The sequence below is a fragment of the Protopterus annectens genome, chromosome 13.part0, assembly GCF_019279795.1.
Source record: "Protopterus annectens isolate FY-2018-M chromosome 13.part0, PAN1.0, whole genome shotgun sequence".
Lineage (NCBI taxonomy): Eukaryota > Metazoa > Chordata > Ceratodontiformes > Protopteridae > Protopterus > Protopterus annectens.
Window position 1 is genome coordinate 842,500,146 of NC_056747.1, and position 26,184 is coordinate 842,526,329.

At 40.2% G+C, this 26,184-nt stretch overlaps 1 protein-coding gene across 1 annotated transcript in view; it reads right to left on the reverse strand.

Moving 5' to 3' along the window:
• Window positions 1-26,184, reverse strand: part of DHRS11 (dehydrogenase/reductase 11) — a 1,041,955-nt gene that overhangs the window by 69,358 nt on the left and 946,413 nt on the right. Inside the window, exon 5 of the mRNA XM_044054563.1 lies at window positions 6,274-6,366. Within this exon, the coding sequence (XP_043910498.1) occupies window positions 6,274-6,366 (93 nt within the window). The remainder of the gene's footprint in view (window positions 1-6,273; window positions 6,367-26,184) is intronic.

Below are 26,184 nucleotides of genomic sequence, written 5' to 3' on the forward strand. Positions count from 1 at the left end.
AGGTGCCAGTTTGCCATTTCACAGCTTGGGATCAATTAGAAAGGTGGCTGTTGAACCATAATAGGGTGCTCTGTGAGAGATTAAGATTAGAAAGATGATTTAGAAGGTGGGTATGGGAAACAGTGTCGAAAGCTTTGGAAAGATCTAGACGGATAGTGGATACAATTTCCCCAGAATCACGGGCATGATTTACTAAGTCTAAGAAAGAGAGAAGAACAGTTACTGTACTATGTCCAGGATGAAAACCATGTTGTGTAGGGGTGAGGAGGTGATTATCAGTAAGGTAAGGCATGAGCTGGAGGTGGATGCATTTCTCAAGTATTTTTGAGATTGGGGAGAGAATGGCTATTGGACAGAAGTTAGAGGTAGTATTATTTTTACCTCCTTTATGGAGGGGAAGGATAAAGGTTGCATGCCACAGTTTGGGAATATAAGACTCCTGTATGGATCTATTGATGAGAATGCTGATGGGGATGGCAATGCCATTAGCGGAAAGCTTTAGATAGAGAGAGGGGATATTATCTGGGGCTGGGGAGCATGGCTTAAGTCTAGAGAGAAGTTTTTTATGTAGGATGTGGAGATGGGCTTTAGATGAAATGTGGGGGGCAGTTAGGATTGGGAGGTTATGAAGATGTTGCGGATGTGGGTTTGAGGAGACAGGAGGAGTTGTGATTGGGGAAGGTCTTGGTGAGTTCAGCTATGGAGTTGGTAAAGAAGGAGTTGAATAGGGTGGCCAATTCAGTGTCAGTTTTACTGATGTCAGGACAAGGGTTGCTTTTTGTACCAGGATTTAGTAGAGAGTTGATGGACGTCAAGAATTGTTTAGGGTTTTTGGAGTGATTGGTCTGGAGTTTAGTGTAGTAAGACTTTTTATCTCTTATGATGTGTTTTTTGGTTCAGGTACGGAGTTGCTTACATTTAAGAAGCATTTTAGGGAGTTTGTGTTGGTGATATAGTTTCCAGGTCTTGACTCTTTGTTGCATAAGACAGGTAAATGAAGAAAATGCTGTGAGAACAATCTGTGAACAGCTGACTACTGAGGAATTCTCAGTAGACAAGGGTAAGTGGTAGGGATAGTATGGGGAAACTGAGTGGAAACAGAGGAAATTAGCTGGGAGAATGGAAATTAAGCTAATAGAGTGGAAGTTTGGAGCGGTCAGAGACTGGGAAAAAAATAACTAAGTGATATGCTACTAGAGAGAGAGGATAGAGAGGGCAGGACAAGCTTAGATTAGGGCTCCACCTAGTGGGCAAAAGTATATAGCAGTAGAAGCTAGAGAATAGCAAAAGCTACTAAAGAGTTAGGAAAGACACGGATAGTTTATATGGAAGGAAACACTAAGGAAAAATAAGGGTTTGCTCCCTAAGGGGTAGGGGGGAATATGGCTGATGGGTACCCTGGCTAAGTAGAGTGTTTTAAATACACACACAGGTTATTTAGTAATCATTTAGCTTTACAGCTGGTCTAGGACAACGTACTATCTTGCTTCCTTTGATGGCAGGGTTCTGAAGTAGGATGGCCTGAATCTGTTACGTAGAGGATGAGATGGCTGAGATAGTTTGTAGGGTCCTTAATGACCAGGCAGCTAGTTTCACAAGTCTTACTGCGGGCTGGGTGGGTGGAAAGCTAAGTTGGTTAAAGAAAGAAAGAAACAAAATAGTGGAAGAAAACAGGTATTCCTTGTTGTAGTTACATAAGTAGGTTAAAAAAAACACAAACATTTCAGTGATAACGCTAAACATATATATCTAGTAAAATAGCAAACACCTGGGTCTGGAATGTAACAGTAGCCACAGCTTTAGGTTACCAGGCTGATTCGCATGCCAAAAATAAACCTTAACAATGAGTGAGGGAGCAATTCCAAGTAGTTTAACCCATAATTGTCTAGGAAAACATATCAAGTTACGACTAATATCTGCTAAATCCAACTTAATAAAGTCATGTAATACAGGGAAACCTAGGCCGTTAACAATATAGTATTAGGTAGAAGCAAACACAACAGGTAATTAAGTACCACCTAGTTCATCACATTTGTCTTCAACAGTACAGGACAACTGGAAAAACGCATCAAGTCAAATACATCAGTTCTACTAGGATATAAGGCTGTAGTGCGAATAACAAACACCAGTGTCACTTAGCATAGAGAGCAGTAGTGCGATTAACAAACACCAGTGTCACTTAGCGTAGAGGGCAGTAGTGCGATTAACTAACACCAGTGTCACTTAGCATAGAGAGCAGTAGTGCGATTAACAAACACCAGTGTCACTTAGCGTAGAGGGCAGTAGTGCGATTAACAAACACCAGTGTCACTTAGAATAGAGGGCAGTAGTGCGATTAACAAACACCAGTGTCACTTAGTTAATCACTGCCCTACGCCAGTGACATTGGTGTTATCGCTACTGCCCTCTACGCTAAGTGACACTGGTGTTTGTTAATCGCACTACTGCCCTCTATGCTAAGTGACATTGGTGTTAGCGTTGAGGGCAGTAGTGCGATTAACTAATACCAATGTCACTTAGCATAGAGGGCAGTAGTGCGATTAACTAAGTGACACTGGTATTAGTTAATCGCACTACTGCCCTCTACGCTAACACCAATGTCACTTAGCATAGAGGACAGTAGTGCGATTAACATACACCAATGTCACTTAGCATAGAGGGCAGTAGTGCGATTAACTAACACCAATGTCGCTTAGCGTAGAGGGCAGTAGTACAATTAACAAACACCAGTGTCACTTAGCGTAGAGGGCAGTAGTGTGATTAACAAACACCAGTGTCACTTAGCGTAGAGGGCAGTAGTGCGATTAACTAACATCAGTGTCACTTAGCATAGAGAGCAGTAGTGCGATTAACAAACACCAGTGTCACTTAGCGTAGAGGGCAGTAGTGCGATTAACAAACACCAGTGTCACTTAGAATAGAGGGCAGTAGTGCGATTAACAAACACCAGTGTCACTTAGTTAATCACACTACTGCCCTCTACGCTAAGTGACACTGGTTGTCATATTGCCTCTATGCTAAGTGACATTGGTGTTAGCGTTGAGGGCAGTAGTGCGATTAACTAATACCAATGTCACTTAGCATAGAGGGCAGTAGTGCGATTAACTAAGTGACACTGGTATTAGTTAATCGCACTACTGCCCTCTACGCTAACACCAATGTCACTTAGCATAGAGGACAGTAGTGCGATTAACATACACCAATGTCACTTAGCATAGAGGGCAGTAGTGCGATTAACTAACACCAATGTCGCTTAGCGTAGAGGGCAGTAGTACAATTAACAAACACCAGTGTCACTTAGCGTAGAGGGCAGTAGTGTGATTAACAAACACCAGTGTCACTTAGCGTAGAGGGCAGTAGTGCGATGAAGTAAACTTAAGTAGGTACATATTGTATATCGCAGAGAACTAAGAACAGCTACATGAATCACTTTTGTCATAAGCTCTTCCCCAGATCAAGTTTGAAAGAAAGAGGCTGCGTGCAGATTCTGCTGCATACAGGGTATACATAAACACAAACATGGCTATCCTTAGGTGCCAACAGCACTGTTTATGACAAGTGCTTTAATTCCAAGAAGTGACAAAACATAAGATTTCCTCAACAAAATGACAATATATAGCTAGCTTAGGGCTATTGTGTGAGTCATATCAGCATAAGGTATCCTTAGCGCATCAAGAGTGCTGATTATAAAATATTTATGAGAATATTTCAAAAAAGGACGCAAAAAGTGTTGACTGAAGTAATATGAAATGGTGTGTTTGACGTAAAAGGGAGAGAAGTAAAGGAAATGTTTATAATAGTGAAGGAAATAATAAGTATGATCTTGACAGAGGTAAAATTGGTTTTGTGTGATGTAGAGAACGCATTTGATAAGATAAGTAATAAGGCAATATGGGAAATTTTGAAAGCATATGAAATAAGTAAAAAATTAGTGGAAGTTACCATACAATATCAATTCCATATCCATTTCATGGGTGAAAGTAATGGTAGATGGATATATATGGGAAAAGAGATTAGGGTAAGAAAGGGAATTAAGTAGGGGTCTCCCTTAAATATGCGTATTATTCAACCTTTTATGTAAAAAATGGATGAAGTATGTTGGAAGATGGCAAAGGAAAGTGAGACACCAATATGTCTTATACAAATTATTTGGTTATTACAGCAAAAAAATAAGAGGATGGATGAATAAAAGTGTGAAAAGAAGTGAAAAGTTATTTAAAAAGGCAGGTTTAACACTGAATAAAGGGAAAAGTAAGGGGTTGGCGAAATAAAGAAAATGAATGGAACTGATTATAATAGGAAGGAAATTAACATATTAGTGGTTAAGTTTGGGGAATATGAAAGCATACTGAATCAGTGGAAAGTGAACGTGGAAGAAATTAAAAAAATACTCACATGGCAGAAAATTTTTAACATGTATAATAAAATGGTGTATTATGTTCAATGCATACATATTGGGAAAACTTGCATATGGTGGGGGAGTTTCTATGTTTCTAAGAAAACTGGAAAATAAATTGCTAGAAATATTTTTCGGTTTTATATGGGGTTGAAGACTGAATCTTTTAATAGGATAAAGCAAGAGGGGGTTAGGTTCAAAAAATTTTTTTTTTAGCATCAATACACCTATTTGGGGTTATTCATAGTGTGAAAGGAGGACAATAAAATGGTGGGGAAAGAGACATGGAAATAAGTTAAAAAAAGAAAAGAGATTATGGAAAGAAAGGAATATGTAAATAATATTAAGTTTTGGAAATAAAAAATTGATGAATGTAGTGAGAAAAGGAATGCATGGTATGAAAAAGTATGCAAGATTTTTCATTGTGCATCCGTGGAATGATCTATCAGATGATGGTAAAAGAAATGCAATAAAGCAAAGAAGGAAAAGATTTGAAGATTTCTATGAAACTAGGGCCTTTTTGTGAAGAATATTGTGAAACAATTTACCTGTTAAGGGAAACATGAAATATAAAGCAAAAGAAGAAAGACTGTGCTGATTGCAAAGTAGAGGAAACTGTAAACCATTATTTTAGAATGTAAAATGATAAAAATGTATACAGTTGGGAAGGTTTCATAGAAATGGATAAGAAAACAAAACTACATGGTAAAAATGGTATATATGAAAAAGGAAGGATAGTGGAAATTGATAAATGTGTAAAATAATATTTGTTACAATCTGGGTATTGTGGAAAAGAAGGTATGAAGGACTATTGTATAATAAAAACAGAAGGGACAAAGATGCTTTTGCAGAAATAAGAAAATATTTGTTAAAAAAGCGTTGTGGATGATAGATGAAATTTAAGGAAATGGGAATAAAAGATGTATGTACAAAAACTGTATTGTATTACTGTCAAAGTAAACTTTATTGTCATTTAGAACTACACACATGTAGCCTAAACAAAATTTTGTGCATCAGCTCAATTCTTGAGATTACAAAGGAAAGTGAAACAACACATACAAGTAGAGGAATAAACATAACCAACAAATACAATACTACTCCCAATACATGCAAGAAAAAACAGAGACATTTACCAACACTCATATACAAAAATAATACCCTCCCCTGAGTTAAATTAACTACCCTATTTAAAGTAATACAAAACACATTACAGATTGAAATGCCTAAGTTATTTGTCTAATATTGCACTTGAGTGAGTTAAATAATACTGACTATGGATATATTAAATAAATATTGCACTTACTTGGAATGCACGTAAGTACATATTGCACAAATAAATAAAAATTGACTTATTATGTGTCCAGACCTCTGGGTCTAGTGCCCGAATTCAGAAGTCTAATCACTGTAGGGTAGGAAAAAGCAAATGAACAGAATGGCTATGGGGTTGCAAAAATAAATGTACATATAAATAAATCGACCCCATACTCTTTTTCAGTAAGGGCCATGGCATGTTTTATATCCACCTCAGCAGCCACTAAATCAGGTACATGAGACTTTGGTTTAACATCTGAAGAATAGCACACTCGGGAATGCAGCACCCCCCCAAAAAAAAAAAAAATACACACACACACACACACACTGTACTGCTGCATCAGAACTGGAAAATGAATCCAAGCAGCTGGGATGGGAATACAATCTACAGCATTTTGATCTTCCAGCATCAAAAGCAAGTGTGTTATTCAATGAGTTACTGACTCTGACATACATTTAAACTATGCAGGTTATCCACCTCTAAGAACAACATATAAGAAAAAATCCAGAAAACATCATCTCACTTAGAACTACCTAATAATACAGCTAAAATATTTTGCACTTACCTTAAATTGTGAATACGCTTTAGCTGCAAGTTCAGGATTATCTGGATTTGCACGATAGGCAAACTCTGTTTCAACAAGACCAGGCGAGATGCTCTAAAAGAAGATAAAAAAAAATGTTACAGCAGTAAAAGGATAAAAGCAGTCAAATAAAAGAGTGTATTAATAACAGGGAATAACGTGGGTGAGAACTCAGAAAAATTCACATCAAAACTGACACCATGTCTGTCAGGTTGATCATACGAAATAAATGAAAGCTAAGTGATGCTTTGTTTTGAGCGCCATTTAATGCTGTTGTTAGTCTACTGTTGCTGCTATTGCTATTAAACCCCCCTTCCATAAACACTGCCTTTGCCCCTTCCCCATCAGTATGTGTCAGTCTTTGAGAAGGTCTACAGTTTCCCACTGTTGTTCCTCCAGTTCCCCTGTTCGATTCCAGAACCTGAGTCAGTAACATGAATGATACATACACTGCTTATGTGCCAGTTCACTGCTGTCTTAAGTATTACTTCTTACAAGCTTCTTTATAATTTGAAATTATTTTTCTGCAACTGAAATAACAGATCCTTAAGCATTAACACTGCACAGAGTGAGGCCTGTTAGTAGTGGTTTAATCGTGGCTTGTATGTTGATGCTACAAGGTCAAGCCAACTTCCTTTACTGTATGGCATAAAGGAAAACACCATATAATCTCAATCCTTGACTAACACAGTATGATCAGGTCAAGATTTAAATGTCCAGATCCTGTAAATGACAACACCCTTTCTTTATCTATTGCACCTCTAAGTTTCTGAATTTCCATGTCTTCATTTTTATAGTTCTGAGAACAGCAGCAACACTGACAATTATTAAGTGCCAAATATACAGTTAACTATACAGCAATACAGACCACTCTGGCCAATGGCAAACACGTTATGCTCAATCATATTGGATCTCCCACCTAGAGGTGTAAACCAGAGTACCAGTAAGATTGGAAGAGTTATACAGGTGCCTTTGAATTTCAAAATTCTACTTATAAATCCAGTTAAGTAAAATATTTTATGGAAATGTTGATCCTCAGTACAAGCTGCTGTAAATCAGAGTGTCTTTTTTTCACTCAATGGTTTGCATTTTTACAGAAAAATGCATATAACAATCTGCAATTTAACATGCATGGTCCACACCATAAATTGAGAAGTCAGAGTAACAATGGGGCTGGCTCACTGGCACACTGGAAAGGCATCCATCTGTGATGCTGATGACCTGAGATCAATTAATGATGTGAATGTTGAAGGATATCCTCAGGGTGTGGAGCATGAAGAGGATGATGCCAGCTCTGTTTCCACAGGAATGGGTTTCTGCCATAGCTGGGAACCCTCTAGTGGTTACTGGAAAGAGGCAGGTGAGACTGCTGCAAGTGCATTGCTTAGTTTTGGTAGCATGGGGAGAGGATTGAAGCATACCCTTTACAGTCACATGTAAGGAGTGTTAAGATTATATGGTCGTAATACATTTGGGCCTATGTTAGATGAATGACTTTTCGAAAACTCGAAAAAAATATCAAAGCGACCATATGATCAAGTTTCCAAAAACTCAAACATCAAAAAAAAAACCCCATAAAAATCTACCTTTTTTATATTTTTGCAAGGGGCAAGCCCCCCTGCACTGCCCACACCCTCTGCAAAATATATATATCAACTCTGAGATCACCCAATAGTGAGGAAAAGGGTAAATTTCCCGATCCTTGCTGTATCACAATCTCCATTCAAAAGCTTTGAGTTTTCAACAACTTGATCATATGGTCTTGACCATGTGGAGTTCGAGTTTCTGAAAACTCAATCAACTGATAGGGAACCATATATATATATATATATATATATATATATATATATATATATATATATATATATATAGATATATATATATCCTTAATTTTATCGAACATGGTTTATGTGAGCAGGCATTTCCACGAACAGAAAGCCTCCGAGTACAAATGTCGAAAATAGTTTAACTGAAAACCATTTTTGACATTTGTCCATGTGTTTGAATGGCTAAATGCATTTACATTGTAGCCATTTGAACATATGTTAGTCGCTGTTGTGAGTTTTGTGCAGGTGTCCTTTCGATGGAAGGATGTCGCACAAACCGTCGACAAAATGACGGTATTCGCAAAGGTTATGAAGCTACCATCTGTATGTCAGACTAGTGCCTCTTACTGCACGTTACTTCAGGACTGTGTTAATGCTGTTGTTCTTTATCACTGCCTCTTACAAAATCACATTACATTACAGTTAAATTCACACATACTTTCCAGCTTCATTACAGACAGAGCAGCCAGATGCAGAGACATACCCAGCTATGTTTCCAACTAACCAGGACTAATATACCATTATTCATAGTCACTGTCTATAATGTGTGGGGATCTGTTCTTGCCTGTTCAGTATCCAGGAAAAAAATAGAAGCAACGTTGAAGGCACAGGCATTTAAAAAAAATATATAACTATTTTTTTAGAAGGAAAAGCCCCTAAAACTTGTTGATCCTTGTCTTTGTCCACCTTTAGGAAAGGTGTACTGTGCCTAAGGGTAACGCCATCTTGGAGTAGCAACTGGGATCACCGTCACTGCTGTTTGTGACAACAGGTTACCTGCAATACTGAGAGTGTGACCGAAGACAAAGAATAAGTAAGTTGGGCTGTTAGAGATGCAGGAGTCTTGCATGTCTTAATATGTGTTTTTTAATGCTTGCATTGGAGAGTTCTGAATTTAAAACATATACAGAATTATTTGATTCATTATAATCTGAGCAATAGTGAACTAAAAGTATGATCCTAACCACAAACTGTCAGTGATCTTATCTACAGAATGGGCAGCACATTTGAGACATTGACAGTTCGCTGTGATTTTTTAACAAAAACAAAAAATGATTAATGTGAAGTGGCATTTACTTCCATATACTTAACAGATAAAATGACATATGACAGATTAATGCCTTTACAGAAGTTATTTTGTAAAAAAACAATGAGGATATAGGATATGGCTATTAAGATAGAAGCAGTGAAACTGATTTTAGTCCCTTTAATTCTGTATACAGGTGAGGCATATTTTTATCAAACAATGGAGAAGTTGTGGACAATAACTAATAAAGAATTGAAGGAATAACTAATAAAGAATTGAAGGAATTTATATGGGATGGGAAGAATGAAGTGGATAAGTTGATTCTTACAATTGTTCAAGGTGGTTTAGAATTACCCGATTTGAAAGTTTATTTTATAGACAGTTAAATCTCATATACATAACACAAGCAGAAGGTTATAATTCGAAATTGAAAGTAATGATGATGATGATGATGAAGCAGGGAAGATGTTCAAGAAATAGAGAGAGAGTGGGATTTTGAATGCAGACCCTTAAGGAGGATAACAGCCATGCAGAATAATATATTCATAAAGTAGTAGAAAGTATTTTAAGAACTAAACCAACATGGGAATAGAAAAAGATGGATGACTGCAAGCAGAAGTACAGAAAATAAGTCAGAGGGGGGTGGAATTTACTGAAGAAAACTGGCAAAGGAACCATAATATTGGGAACAAATGATCACCCACGGAAAGGTAATACAGTGGAGTGAAGCCAAGAAAATGTTTTGGCTGTAGATTAGAGACTGCCTTCCCTACCAGGGATTGATATCAGAGTATAGGCAAAAATAAAGGGCTATGGGAATCTTTAGTGAAAGACCTGCTCTGGTAGAGTTTTTAGTGAAATCTAGAACAGAAGCTGTCATTAAAAAGGGATACGCGGATCTTAACAAAAGGGAAGGGGCTAATTACATAGAAATAAATATAAGTTTTAAGAATGATACATACAGAATAATGTTCAGAAGATGGAGGTGTGAGGTTTAAGGGAAGGCAGGAATTCAGCAAATTTATGTAATGTTGGCCTGATTATAATTACAAAGAAAGAAACGATATGCAATATATTATGTGTGTAAACGGGAAAATGTTAATATGGTTTGTTTCTTTTCTGTTAATGTATGTTTACCTATTTCTTAAGTGATAATTCAATAAAGGTGTTTAAAACAAAAATAATGTGCATGTCTTTCCATAGGTTTCAGTAGAACAGCTGACAAGATGCTGACATTTGTGTGATATATTGGAGCGTTTTTTTAGTGTGAGTTTTCTAATGCTATGTAGGCACCTTATAGCTAATAGACACATAATAATATAATAATTGACACAGAAGTCAAGAAAAGTACAGTTGTGTACACTTACCATAAATGTAGATGTTCAAGTGTATTCACTGTTGCAGTCATCACATTTGGGTTATCTGCCTGCAGGTAGCCTTCAGCCAGCCTGAATACCAGAGTCTTCTGATTTCTGCATCTGATGCTGTCGCTTCTTCCTAAATGTCAGGTTGTCAGGGCTATAAAACATGCAACCAACGTCATTACATCAGTTTTTCTTGCCCCAGATGTTAGGTGCCCCCACAATAGGAAGCAATTAAATGGTATGGTAAACCCCCATCAAAAAGCAAATACAAAAGAAAAAATAAATATACCAACAAGAAGGAAAGGTAGAGCCAGGAGAAGTCAGGAGGCTGGAGGGAGGGTAACCAGGTCTGCAACAGTGAATACACTTGAACATCTACATTTATGGTAAGTGTACACAACTGTACTATGTTCTTCGTGTTTCACTGTTGCAGTCATCACATTTGGGTTAATTCCCAAAGCTAAGGAAGGGAGGAGGAAGTTAAAGTGCATTAGGGCCAGCTATTAAGACCTGCAAGACTGCAGTGGCAAATCCAGGTCTGGATTTAGAAAAGATAGGCATGTGGTAATGCTTGGTGAAGGTATGTACAGAGCTCCAGGTAGAAGCTTCTAGGATGTCCCTAGTGGGGACTCTTCTGAGAAATGCCACAGAGGTAAATGCAGCCCTGGTGGAATGTGATCTTATCCCCTGTGGGGAAGGTTTTCCATGGTGCTTGTGGCAGAAATGAATACAATGGGCTATCCATTTGGAAATGGTTTGCTTTGAAATGGCCTTCCCCTCTGCCCCTGCAGCAAAGCTAACTAGCAGCTGTTCAGATTTTCTGATAGGCTTAGTCCTGTCCAAATAGAATCTAAGTTGCCTGTGCACATCCAGAGAATGCAGTATTCATTCCCCTTTGTTTTGTGGATTAGGGAAAAAAAGTAGGCAGATGAATCAAATGATTTAGGGCCACAGTAGACACCACCTTGGGCATAAAGGAAGGATTAGTTCTGAGGTAAACCCTGTCCGCATGGAAGATAATGAAGGGTTCCGCTGCCATGAGGGCCTGCAATTCAGACACTCTTCTTGCTGAAGTGATGGCTAGAAGGAAGGCTGTTTTCCAAGAAAGGAATTTCAACTCTGCTGTAGCAGCTGGCTCAAAGGGGGGGGGGGGATTGAGCTTTTCCATTACAAAGTTAAGATCCCAGGTTGGAGTGCGAGTTCTCCTGGGGGGGGGGTCTTAAATTTTTGGCCCCTCTAAGGAATTGCTTTAGCAAGGGGTGAGAGAAGAGGGGTGGCTCAGTATTATAATGTGCTGAAATGGCAGAGGCATGAATTTTAATTGATGAGAAGGAGAGGCCCTTGTGGAGCATTTCTGTTAAGTACTGCAGAATATGAGGTAAGCTGGGCACCGTTGTGCCCATCCCCTGAGCCTGCCTCCATGAACAGCATCTTTTCCACTTTTCAGCATAGGATTTTCTAGTACTAGGCCTCCTTGCCTCCAGAATGACATCCAGCACCTGCTTACTGAGGGATGCTAGAGGAGAGCTCAAGGAATTAGCCAGGCTGCAAGGTTCAGGGTTTGAAGCTGAGAGTGCAGAATCTGGCCCGCCTGCTGGGACAGCAGGGAAGGGGTCTGAGGCAGGTGCCATGGTTGTAGCAGTGTCATACTGCACAAGAGGGGGTACCAGTGCTGGCGTGGCCAGTCTGGTGCAATCAGTATTGTCCTTGGCTTATCCTGTTTGATCTTTAGTAGGACCTTTGAGAGGAAAGGCAGAGGGGGAAAGGCATAAACCAAGAGGCTTTCCCAGGTAAAGGACAGGGCATCCACTTTCCAAGCTTGACTGTGGGGAGTTCTTGTACAGAATTTGTTCAACTGGTAGTTCTGAGGGGAGGCAAATAGGTCTACCTCTGGAGTCCCCCATTTGTTCCTCAAGAGGTTGAATATTTTGGGTTCTAGTTTCCATTTGTGTGGGTTCATGAGATTTCTGCTTAAGTCGTCTGCCAGTGAATTTAGTTTGCCTGGCAGGAATTGTGCTTGTAGGTGTACTTGGTAGTTCAAGGCTGTGTCCCACAGAGCCATGGCTAGTCTGCAGAAAGGGTATGAGTGGGTTACCCCCTGCTTGTTTATGTACCACATAACTGTAGTGTTGTCTGTCTTTACCAATAGTTGTCCTGGAAGAATAAGGTCTTTGAAGGCTGTCATAGCATTCTGTACAGCTAACATTTCTTTTTAATTGATATGCAGGTGCATCTGTCTCGGGTTACATTTGCTCTGAATGCACTGCCTTGCCATGTGAGCCCCCCATGCATAGTCTGATACGTCTGTTGTTAGGGTTTGGGCGGCAGGGGGTAGAGTGAAACGGAGTCCCTTGTTGTGATAGCAGGCCTCTGCCCACCAGAGGAACTCTGTCTTTATACAAGGAATGATAGAAATCATTGTTTCCAGGTCCTGAGAATGTTGACACCATAGGCTTTTTAGATACCATTGGAGTTTCCTCATATGCAGTCTTGCATATGGAATTAGTAGAATGCAAGAGGCCATGAATCCCACAGCTTACAGTATTTTCCTTGCAGATAGCTGGGGTTTTGTGGCCAATAGTTTGAAGTAGGTTGTCAAATAAACTTGCTTCTCCAGGGTGAGGAATGCCATCTGGGAAGTTGTGTTCAAGCTTGCACCCAGGAATATAATCTGTTGGCAGGGTACTAGGTGAGATTTATTTTCATTGATGGTGTACCCTAGTGAGGTTAGAAGTTTCTTTACAAATGCCAGGTGTTGTAATAGCAAGTCCTGGCTTTCTGCCTGAATCAGACAATCATCCAAGTATGGGTAAATATGAATATTTCTCTGCCTGCAAAATGCAATGGCTGGAGCTAGACACTTTGTGAACACCCTGGGCACAGTAGATAAGCCAAAGGGAAGTGCAGAGAACTAAAAGTGCATGGAGCCTGCCCTGAAATGTAGGTATTGTCTGCAGGATACTCTTATTGGGATGTGCAGGTAAGCTTCCTTTAAGTCTAGGGTTGCCAGCCAGGCATCCTTGGCTAGCATAGGAAGAAGCTGTTGAAGAGTTAGCAGTTTGAATTTTGGAACCACCAGAAAGGTGTTGAGAATAGAGAGGTCCAGGATAGGACACCAGGAGTTGTCTTTACTGGGTACCAGGAAAAGTCTTGAATAAAAACCTTGTCCCCTTTGTTCTGCTGAACAAGGTTGAATAGCCCTGATACTGAGAAGAGAGAGAACCTGCCGTTGGGCCACGGCCCATTGATTTGGGGGTAGGTTTGGCCAACCATTTGGGGTTGGTAGTGTGTGGAAGTGGAATCTGTATCCTTGGGAAACTATGCTCAAAACCCACTTGTCCTGGGTAATGAGTTCCCAGTTTTTTGCATGCAGGGTGAGCTTTCCTCCTAAGGGAGCAGGTAGTTGAGCAGGGCTTGGAAGGTTTAAGGTTAAGTCATTGTGCCATTTTCCATAGGGGTGGCTTATTACTCCCTGCTTTGGAAGTGGGAGACCCCCACTGCTTAGATCTGTGCGTAGTCTGAGACTATAGCCTAGATGGTCTGCTGTTCCTGGGTTTAGACTGAGAAGGCCTGGAAGTGACTGGAAAGGACCAGTTCTTTGAAGGCCAATGTCTACTGAATCTAGGAGGCTGTACTTGTAGGAAATCTTTAACAGTTTGCATAGATTTAGCTTTTTCCTCCATCCTTTTGAGGACCTCTTCTGCTTTGTTGCCAAAAATGCAGTCTTGGTTTAAGGGAGCATCCAGTAATTTAGCTTTAACATGATCTGGCAAGTTTTGTTCCTTAAGCCAAGCATGCCTTCTAAGTACAGACCCAGTGACAGCAGCCCTGCAAGATGCTTCTAAAGCGTCAAAACCACATTGCAAAGTATGTTTATCAACTTGTTCTGCAGAATACATTAAATCTTGCGATTCTTTGTGTTCAGCATAGTCAGGAATCAACATAATTTTCTGTCTAAGTAGTCCCATAATATGCTGCTGATACTTTAACATATGAGACTGGCAATTTAAAGCCCTAATGGCCAAAATAGCAGAAGTGTATAGCTTCTTACCCCATCTGTCCAAAGCTCTAGAATCTCTATCAGAAGGGGTAGGATTTTTGACAGCAGTAGCCTTAATGCCTTTTGGTCTTGGAAATGGTCCCTGGATCCACAGAAGGATTCTTGAAGAGGAACTTGCGAGAGTCAGGTACTCTGCAGTACCTGTCAGGTTTTCGGGGAGCTGAAGGTAACGTGTCTGTGGTAAGGCTAGATTCCAAGAAAGCATCATCTACAATGTCCAGAACAGGAGGGACAGCTAAAGGCCTGTGTTGAGGTAGGAGTAAGAATTCCCTAAGTCTCTTTTTGGACTCAGAGTAATCCTGGCTTTCCCAGCGGAAATTCTCCCTAAGAGTATGCAAGGTTTCATCGAAAGAAAAATCTTCTGGAGGGGAAGCAGAGGGAATGGAATCCTCTGCATCAGAATCCTCATAAGTAGATAAGGGCAAATCCTGGCAATCAGAAGGAGCAGAAATATCACATTCCCGATCAGAAGAATCAGAAAGAAAATCAGTTCTAGGTCTCTTAGAGGGGGAAGGCTGGCTTCCCCTAATTAAGGTAATAAGGTCTTCAGCCATTCTAAGCATTTGTTTTTGAGGCATATGGGCCTGAGCCTGTGGTTTGGTCATCGGTTTTCTAGGCGTAGTGTGAGTTTTTGGCCTGGATGAAAATGATGACATTGGTTTAATATGAATGTCTGTAGGCCTGAATACACCCTCAGAAGCCAGTGCCTGCACAGCGGCTCTGGACCCATCCAAGGTAGAGACATCCACAGGTTCCATAGTCGAAGAAGCATCTCACGGCATACCGGACTCCGAATGGGTCTCAGTAGATGCCTGCGAATCTGAAGTAGCGGGTATCAGGGGCTGCGAAAGTGCCTCACTGAGTACCGGCGGACTGACGACTAGCTTAATGGAAGCGTCAGCAGCAGTTTTGGACCTATGCGGTCTGTCTCTGTCTTTATCCTTATGTTTTTTTGGAAGATTGGTAGTTGGATGGCTTAACGAAGCCATTTTGAAGTACACAGATCAAGTACGAAAGTAATTGGCTGCAGAAATAGCCCAACAATGAATAGTTCGGGCGTTGAACAAGGCACAAAACCAACACCGAGGGACGTCGTGGTCTGGGCCTAAACAGGGGATACAGTACGAATTAAAATTTCTATGAGATATTTGCTTTACACTGGTAAGACAATTTTAACTTTTACTGACATTGGTTAGAGCAAGAAAAAGGATCCCCAACGGGGTACTTATCTTTTTTGAAGACTTCGGGTCCGAAACTTGAAAACGAAAATTTCAGGAGTTGGCCGACCGGCACTTGCTAACTGCTTCTGCTTCGGGCACAGCATGGCAAGAAAGACAGATGTAATGGCCTCGGCTGCATGTTTTATACCCCTGATGACCTGACGTCAAGGAAGAAGCGACAGCATCCGACACAGAAATCCGAAGACTCTGGTATTCAGGCCGGCTGAGGGCTACCTGCAGGCAGATAACCCAAATGTGATGACTGCAACAGTGAAACATGAAGAACATCTACAAAGCAAGCAATTACACTTTACTGTAATGACAGTAGCTGCCTAAGCAAGGCAGAATCACATGGCAATCACATGGCACCCCACATGCAGCTTAGCTTTATGGGACTGTTAAATACACATGCACCATAAAATATGGGTTTAAGCCTTAATTCTACTTGTAAAATTTTTCAAGCCACATTTGAAAATAGTGGTACTGCTAAATAAATCAGTTTGCATCTGTTTTGTTAAATCCTATAAAATAATTCCTCTTTTAAGAGACCCTCCACAAGCTGTGTGGACATACCTTAAGAAGACAGTGGAACACTGTTACATCTTCCAGTATAAAGAAAATGTCACTCCACTACCATTCATCAAGATGTCATATCTTGATATACAATTGCCTAGCAAAAACATCTTGAGGCTGGCAGCCTAAGTACACAAATCCATAAAACGTGTGTGTGTGTGTGTGTGTGTGTGTGTGTGTGTGTGTGTGTGTGTGTGTGTGTGTGTGTGTGCGTGTGTGCGTGTGTGCGTGCATGGCTCTCTGGTAACCAAGCAAATGCACTACAATTTAAAAATTCTGAAAGAATCATCTACTAAACATCATAACCAACTGTATAAATCAGCCAACAGTTAAAGCAAAAAATAAATACTGAAAGAGACACCAGTCCTATTGTAACAAACTATGAAATCATGCAGCTTTATTATAAAATTGTAAAATTACACTTCATAATATATATCAAGATTATTTGTGAAGGAAGCTAATAACCAACATCTCCTAAGTTATTGAGAGAAGCTTATTCCATAATCTTGAAGGCATATTGCAATACATCTGTCATTCCTTTTGTGTTACTGCTTATTATTTCCAGTATTACATTGTGTGGTATGATGTTAACTCCAAGACCAGGCAGCTGTCATTTATAAGTAAACAGTAAAAAACAGAAAAGAAAGTACAGTTGCGTTTGCTCACCATAAATGTAGATGTTAGAGTGTCTTCACTGTTGCAGTAATAATATGGGTTATTCTTGTTGTGGTAGCATTAGCTGGTCCAAGTACCATAGATTTAGCTCCCTCCTCCTGGGCTGGAGAGTGCCCTGCACCTGATGTCAGGATGTCTGAGTATAAGAATCATCGTCCAGCACCATCTATCTTACAGGCCTTTCTTGCCTCCAGAAAGAAAGAAAAAAGGAGTTCACAAGGCACCCATAAGTTCCAAGTGTGCTGAGGAAGGAAGAGGCCCTAAAGATCTAATGGAGGACAAGGGGTGAAAGGGACATGGGAAGGGATAGGGAATGAGTGCCCACTCCAACCTTAAAAAGGGAAGAAAAGTGGGGAGAGAAGACCTACTGCAACACTGATGACACTCAAACATGTACATTTATAGTGAGTAGACAACTGTACTATGTTTATCATGTTTCACTGTTGTAGTAATAGCAATACAGGAAGACTCCCAAAGCTGAGAAAGAGGGAAGCTAGAAGATAATTTGGGCAACAGCTGGAATGCCCTGCAATACTGCAGAGGCAAATCCAGTCCTGGGTCTGGAAAAATAGGGATGTTGTAATGTTTGGTAAAGGTGTGGAGAGAGGGCCAAGTGGCAGCCTCCAAAACTTCTCTGGTGAGAACTCCTTTAAGAAATGCACTAGTAGCTGCAGTAGCTCTGGCTGAATGAGATCTGATATGTTCTGGAATTTGCTTTCCCTGATATTAATAACAAAAGGCAATACAACTAAAAATACATTTTGGCTGACAGGATTTCACAGTTTGATGGTTGCAAAGACTACAAATAGTTGGTTGGACTTTATAAATGACTTGGTCCTGTCTGGATAATGTTTGAATTGCCTGTGAACATCAAGTAAATGTAAATGAGGTTATACCTGATTCTGAGGGTAAGAGAAGAAGGCAGGAAGATGTACGGACTGATTCAAAGAATGCTTTGAAACCACCTTGGGCATTCCAGAGGGATTACTCCTGACAGTAACTCTATTGTGGTGAAGAATAAGGTAGGGTTTAGTGTACATGAAGGCTTGCCATTCTGAGACCCATCTAGCCAAGGTAATAGCCACTAGAAAAGCTGTTTTCAAAGAAAGAAATCTCATGTCAGCTTTAGCTGCTGGCTTAGTGGCTGGTAAAGAAAGTTTTCCCAACACAAAATTTAGGTCCTAGGCAGAGACTGTGCTTTTCTGGGTGGCCTAACATGGATAATTCCCTTAATTAACTGTTTCATAAGAGGTTCAGAAAACAAGAGTAGGCTACATAGGTAGCAGGCAGGTGGTGATGGCTCAAAAGTGGATTTTAATGGAGAGTAAGACAAACCAGACTTGAATAGGTATACAAAGTAGGTAAGAGCATGGTTGATCTCTGCTGACCATACGGTGATACACTGTTATTGACACCAGATTGAAAACCTTTTCCATTTTGAAATATAAGAATTTCTAGAGCTTTGTTTCTGACTTCTTTTAAGATATCTAGCACACTCAAATCGAGACCTTGTGGAGTAGTTAGTACATTAACTAAGCTGTCCACCTCAAGGTACTGAGATAGGGGTGTATGATTCAGCCCCTGTTCTGAGTCAACAGGTCCACCTGTTGAGGAAGCAACCATGTTTTCCCCTGCTCAGGTTGTGTAAGAGAGGAAACCAATGTTGCATCAGCCAAAAGGGTGCTACCACTATCACTCAGCCCTTCCTCCCTGATTTTCAGCAGTATGCTGGAGATGAAAGGAATGGGAAGAAATGTGTAAAGACACAGACCTGTCCAAGGAAAGGAGAAAGCATCTATCCTCCAGGATTTTTGGCCATTGGATAGAATTTTTTTTTAGCTGATTGTTTTGTTCGGAAGCAAAAAGGGCCAATTCTGGAAAAAACCCAAGCAGATGAGTTTGAAAATGTCGTTGTTTAGGGTACAGTTGTGTGAGTTCAGTTCTGACCTGCTATCTGTTTGTGAATTGTTTTTTCCCCATCAAGTAGTGGGCCAGAACGTGTAGGCCCAAGGCTTGAGTTGTGTCCCACAGAGATATTGTTAGGGAGCACAAAGGACAGAAGTGAGTATCCCCCTGCTTGTATATGTACCACGTGACTATTGTGTGGTCTGTCTTCATCAGTAGAGTCCCTGGTTTCCATAAATCCTTGAAAGTTAGGATGCCCTTGCAAACGGCCATCATTTCCTTTAGATGCATGTCTTTTTTTTTTTTTTTAGAAAGAATTGTTCCCATTTTCCTGCGCTCTAGGTCTGAGACATCTGTGGTCAACGTCTGGTTTATATGAGAGTTCCTGAATGGTACCCTAAGTTTGTTGGCAAGCAGAGATCCACCACTTGAGTTCAATTTTCAAACAAGGAAGAAGTTGAATATTTTGGTTATGAGACTGACAGTATTGGTTCCATGTGTTCTTTATTTTTTAAACAAAAAACATTTTTATTAAATTTTCATGTATGACACAGGCAATCTTACATTTATATATATGAAAATAAACCATAATGACGCAATCTCAGTTGCAAACATTATACATTATAAATCATGCCAACACAACTGTAGCTGCAAACATTACAGATCGCTTTTAATACATCCAGTCATTGTCAGTCAACCATTACATAGCTCATTCAAATCCTGCCATCATTTAAACCTCATTCTTCCGGTGCATGTACTGATCCCACATTTCCCATTTTTTCCTATGTAATTTGCTTCTACCCTTTTCTAAAGATCCCAGTTCCAGTTGTTTTATTTCTGTTACTATCTTTGTTACTACTAGTAAAGTTGGTTTAGACTTTGATTTCCATTTTCTAGTAATTGTTTTTTTGGCTGCCATCATAATTAGACTCAGCAAGACCTTATTATGTCTAGGCAATTCCGATTCTGTATCACAGCTCAAAAAATTATTTTCATAGTTAATCCAATTTGCTCAGCCAGCATCTCCGACAGTGCAGACTGCAGGGAATCTTTAAAGTCTGCCAACTCATTACACTCCCAAAAATATGTTCCCATTTTTCTCTTTCTTCCCCATCCCACCTCCAACATTTACTGTTTACCTGAGGAAAAATTCTTTGGAGCCTGCTTGGGGTATAAAAATACCTATGTAAACACTCCCAGGCAAAGATCCTAAATCCTAAACAGTATGTTGCATATTTGGGAGGCATACATATATCCCCCCATTGTTTCTTTGTGAATTGCTTATCCAGTCTCTCTTCCCAATCCTTCCTAACCTCCTCTAATTGATTCTTATAGTTATCATGCAATATTTTATATGCTCTACTAATTATTTCTTTCTTAACAACAACTTCCATTCTCGATTCTACCAAAAACTCTATCAGTGCTAGTCTTTCATTTAGGACCCCCTATTTCTTTGTCTTTGCCTATACTCTGAAATTAATCCTTGATATGGAAGGCAATCTCTAAACCGCAGTCCAAATAAGTTATTGGTGTCTTCCCATTCTATTACCTTTCTCTTATCTAGTTATTTGCTCCCAGTACCTTGGTTCTTTTGCCAGTTTTCTCCGATATATTCCCACCCCCTCTTGCCTATTGTCTGTATCCCTAATTGCAGTCATCCCTATTAGCAGAATCTCCTTTCTCCATTCCCATACTGGCTTAGTTCTTAAAATACTTTCTGCTACTTTATGAATATAATATTCTGTAGGATTATTATTTTCTTTAAATGTCTGCATCCAAAACCCCAGTCCTTCCCTGTTGCTTGAGCTTCCCACCTGTTTCATCATCATCCCTTTTCATTTTGAATTATAGTTTTCTGCTTGTGCTATGTATAGGAGCCATAACTGTGTTGCTCTGAAATACCCCTTCAACTCAGGTAATCCCACTCTGCCCTGTTCTACTGTAAGAATCAGCTTATCCCACTTGACTCTTGCTGTCTTCTCCTCCCATATAAAATCCTTCAGGTCTTTATTAATTACGATCCACAACTTCTCTTGTGGTTGATAAAAATATGCCTGACCTGTGTATAAAACTAAAGGGATTACACACATTTTAACTGCTATTATCTTACTACTGGTATCCATATAACAGAGCTTCCATTTCCTCAGTTTTTGCATTATCTTTTGTTTAGTCTCTTCCCACATATCCCTAGCTTCCACAGTGGTATCGTTTTTAATCCGTACTCCTAAATACTTCATTTTCTTATGTCCCATAAGTATGGATATTGCTGAACCAATTTGCATGTGGGTACATAATTTATGACTACTGCTTTTGTTTTAGCTTCATTAATTTTGTATCCCAAAAAGGCTTGAAACTGTCTCAGTATGTCCCACAGCACTGCAATATCCCTTTCTGGTATAAAATGATGTTAGCTGCAAATACAGCCAGCTTTTCTTGACTACCATACTAATTATATCCTTGAATTTCTGAGTCCCTTATTTTCTTTGCCAGTGGTTCTAACCCCTGCTTGGTTCTTTTGCTCAAGCAGAGATTATCAGTGAGGACCCCACCCACTTCATCAATCCCTCATATATCCTCCTAATCAACCTTGTAATTTTACCAGGGAATGCAAATGCTCCCATTGCTCTGCTCATAAAGTCCAAGCTTACTCTGTCAAATGCTTTTGCTGTATCAAGACGTACTAACAACAGTGCTATTTTCTTACATTCTGCTTCCCTCTGGATCATCACTGTTCTGTTAATGTTGTCAAATGTCTGCCTCCCCTCCACAAAACCCAATAGATCCATATCTATCAATTTTGGCATCACATTTGCCATTCTTATAGCCATTATAGACATAAAAACTATAATCATGATTTAGTATTGAAATGGGCCTATATGAAGCTGGATCTGATGTATCTTTACGCTCTTTGGGTATTACATCTACTACCGCTTTCTTCCAGGATGGTGGTACGTCTCCTCCTCTTAAAATACTGTTTTGGTTCCATATGTTCTTGAGATGCCATTGTATCTTCTTCGTGTATAGTTTGGCTAGAAGGATCATTAGGCTACACAAGGTCATGTACCCTAATACTCTCAGGTACATGTGTGTTGGAAATACCAAGAGGGAAAGAAGAGAGTGGAAGTATTTTGTCAAGAAAGTTATCTCTTTCTCCATGAAGAAAGACATTTGGTGATCTGTATCCAGCAAGGCCACTAGAAAGACACATTTTTGAGATGGAGGGAGGTTGGATTTTTTATTTTAGATTTAAGGTGAAACCTAGGCCGGAGAAAATGGTCATAGTTAGGAGTAGGGCATAAAGAAACTCCTACACAGAATCCACTTGGATCAGGCAGTTGTCTAGGTAGGGATAGATATGAATGCCCGTTGTCCTGTAGTAGACTATTACTAGAGCAAGACATTTGGTGAATACTCTGGGTGCAGCAGATATGCCAAATGACAGAGCAGAGAATTAATAATGATTTTCACTTGTGTTGAAATAAAGATGCTTCCTGGGACTTTGAAATGGGGCTATGTAGATAAGCATATTTTAGATCACAAGGTGATCATGAAGGCCTGAGGAGAAATCATAGGTAGGAGTTTTTGAAGGTTAACATTTTGAACTTGAGAACTAGTAAAAATCTGTTTAATCTTGAAAGGACTAGGATGGGGCCCCAAGTTTCCTCCTTTCTTAGAACAGGGAAAAATCCAAAATAATACCTCTTTCCCCTTTCGTTTTTTTTTTTCTTTTTTTGGGGGGGTGTTACTAGGCTAATGTCTCTAGGGCTTTTACAAGCCTAGAAATGTTATACCCATGTTGCCTAATTGACTTTGGTTAAAAGGTCATTATTTGCAGAATGAGTCTATAATCAACATCAACTGCCCCTGTCTATGAAGGACATAGGTACCACCGCCCCCGGTGTGAATTTTCAGTCTCTCATCTAATTGTCTAGGTTGCACTTGAATGGGGTTATTGAGGAGCTCTGCTTCGCGTGAGTTGGGAGTTTATTCCAGAGGAGTGGCAATCTCTAGGAGATATATCTCTCTCCAACATCTTCTGTTAATGTCACAGGCTAGGCTGAAATCCCGGGAGTGAGTGATTCTTGTCCCATTTAATTTGCAGATGTGCAGCATTTCCATTAGGGCAGGGTCAGAGACTGCTCTGTAAGACAGGCACAATTCACCTCTAATCAGCCTGTAACATACAGAGTATAGTGAGAGGGCTTTCAGTCTTTCCATGTAGGTTATGTTTAGACCCAGAATTTTCTTGGTGAGACACCTTTGTGGTCTCTCCAGCTGCTGCTGGTGTTTGGTGAGGTACATGCAAAAGGGAGCACTGTACTCTATTAGTGGTCTGATGAGGGTCGAGTACAGAGAGGTTATAACATCCTTAGTCTTGAATGCAATGCCCTTACATATAAGATGCGCAAAGTAGAAGGCTCGCCTTACCATTGTGGACTCATGGCAATCAAAGTTTAGATTGCTATCGACATGTGTTCCCAAATCTCTCACTACTGAGTTTGAGATTAGGGGGTGCTGTCAATATTGTAATTTGCAGGGACCTCCACTTTGCCAAATGGAATAATAACGCACTTTTTGCATTTAGTTTTAGTCTGTGGCTCTGCCACCAGTTATTTGTCTGTGTTAGCCCCTCCTGTAATATGTTAACATCATTTGGGGACTCAGTGATTGCACCCAGCTTGCAATCATCAGTGAACTTGGTAAGCTAAAGGTCATCTACTTTCACCTGGACTTCTGAAAAATAGATTCCAAACAGTAAAGGGCCCAGCACAGATCCTTGTGATATGCCTCTGGTAACAGGTCTACTGGTAGAGGTGGAATCTCCAACTCTGACAGTATGCATTCTGTTGGTGAGCCATTTGGCTCCTCATCTAGTGACATATCAGTTACTTCCCAGCTGGGAGAGTTTCTCAATGATACCCGAGTGGGGGATTGTGTCAAAACCCTTGTCTAAGTCAAGATAGGCAGCATGTACTGTCTTTCCTTCATCCAGGACTTTGGTGACATTCTTGAAGAAGTGCACCAGGTTCAATAAGCATGATCTACCCTTACCAAAGCCAAACTGGGTCGGGTCAAGAGTTTGAAGGTCACCTATGTCCTTGTTGATAAGGTCCATGATGATTCTTTCCATGGCCTTGCAGATAAGCCTGGTTAGGGCTTATGGGTCTATAGTTTACAGGGTCAGTTGATGGAACCCCCTTTGTTCATGGGGATTACTGTTGCTGTTGTCCTCTCTACTGGAACAAAGCCAGTGCTGAGGCTGAGGTTAGAAACAGTGCCAAGTGGTTCCACTAGATCTTGTTTTATATTGTTTATTAAGCAGTCTGGGATGTTATCTGATCCCATAAAGGCCATATTTTTGGCCTTGGAGAGTACAAATATGACCTGGTCTTTGGAGATATTAGGTAGAGGAATGGTGTTAGGTATGCTTTGGGGTATGGCTGTTGGGGAAAGGGGGGTGAGGTTTGCACCAAATCTGTCAGCTATGGGCAATTTCCTCAGGTTCAGTATGAGAGGTACTGTCCACTACAAGTTCAGCACACAGTTGGGTGTTGCCTTTTAGATTTTGGGTGTAACTAAAGAAAGCCTCATTATTATCCTTAGCTAGGGATGTTAACTTAAATTCATAAGTAGCTTTAGAGGACTTTACAAGATATCTGACTTACTTGTTCAAGCTGTAGAGGGTATTCTTCTTCTGCTGAGTAACTTCCCTCTTGTTCTTAAGACATCTGTTTCTTCCTTTTGTTATATAACCTATTTATACATTTAGGTCCACCAGGGTGTCCTGTTTTTTCAGAAGGACCTAATTTTGATCTGGCCAGGTACAGCCAAGTCTATACAGTTGTTTAGGTGGTTATGCAGAGCATTTGTGCACTCCTCTGCATAGGAGTCATTGTTAGCTATGTTAGCAAGGAGTTTGAAACTTCTTATATCATCGCCCAGTAGGCTGCAGTTTGCTTTGGAGAAATGTTTCAGTTTTTTTGCTCTTGTGGAGGTGTCAGGACTGATCGTTACTTAAAACAAGACAGATTTATGCTTTGACCTTAGCAGGAAGGAAAACACACAGGGGGTACTGCAGTGATATCACATGTTGGTGAACACTAAGTCTACAACATTTGAGCCCCTTGTGTGAGTGCAGACTAGCTGTTCTAGGGCATTTGTATTGACAAAGTCCAGGAACCTCATGTTTGTGCTCGTGTGTGTTGCCCAATCAAGGGAAGGATAGTTGAAATTACCCGAAACCAAAGTGTTTGGCTGTATAGTGAGTGACTCTAGTAAGTCCAGGTAGACAGTGTACCTCTTTTGGTTCATGGTGGGGACCTGTAGCAAGCAATGATGTGGTAGGGTGCTTTACCTATAGTTAGTTGGACCTGTAGTAGGTTAAGAGAGTCATACTGTTTAACAAGTCTCGAGGTGAATTTGGCTTTAATGAAAATGGATACACCTTCATCTTTGGTTCTTTCACACTCGTTTTGGGGTCTGAACGTGCAGAAGGCATTGTAGCCTTGCACAGCCGGAGTGATGTGTGTGGCCTTGAACCATGTTTCAGTGACAGCACAGACATCAGCATCTTCTAAGGTGAGGAGTGCTTCCAGGGAGTGCAGTTTCCTGTTTAGGATCCTAGCATTAAGCAGCATAACATTGAGTTTGTCTCAAGTCTGCTCCATTCATGGTAAAAGCGGAAAAGTCAGGGTCCACTACGCTCTAAGTAGGTTCTGATTACCACCTTTTATGTTGCCCCCGGTGTTCTATCCCTTCTGACCCTTTTCCCTCTTTGTGTAGAGAGGGAGGAAAGGAGCGGGGATTAAAGTGATGATTTCTACTACACCTGTGGGGCAAAACCTCCTGAAATTCCTTCACAGTCTGTGTAGATTTAGACTTCTAGTCCAGCTTTTTGAAAATAGCTTTGACCTTGGGTCCAAATAAGAAGTCTTTGTTTAATTGAGCACCAGAATTTCAGACTTAAGGTCTGAAAGGGATTGTTCCCTTAACCAGGCATGTCTGCAAATAACAGACCATGAGGTAGCTGCACTGCTTGATGCTTCCAAAGCATGAAAACCACAATGCAAGGAATGCTTTGCAACTTGAGACAAAATTGCAGATATCCAGTAATTCTTTTAAGAGAGCCCTATCTTCCACCCCCTCCGGTTTTTCTTTCATATGGTTCTGCAGCATTTCCTGGTACTTAACCAAATAGAACCGGCAACTGAAAGCTTTTACAGCCAGGATGTCAGAAGTATAG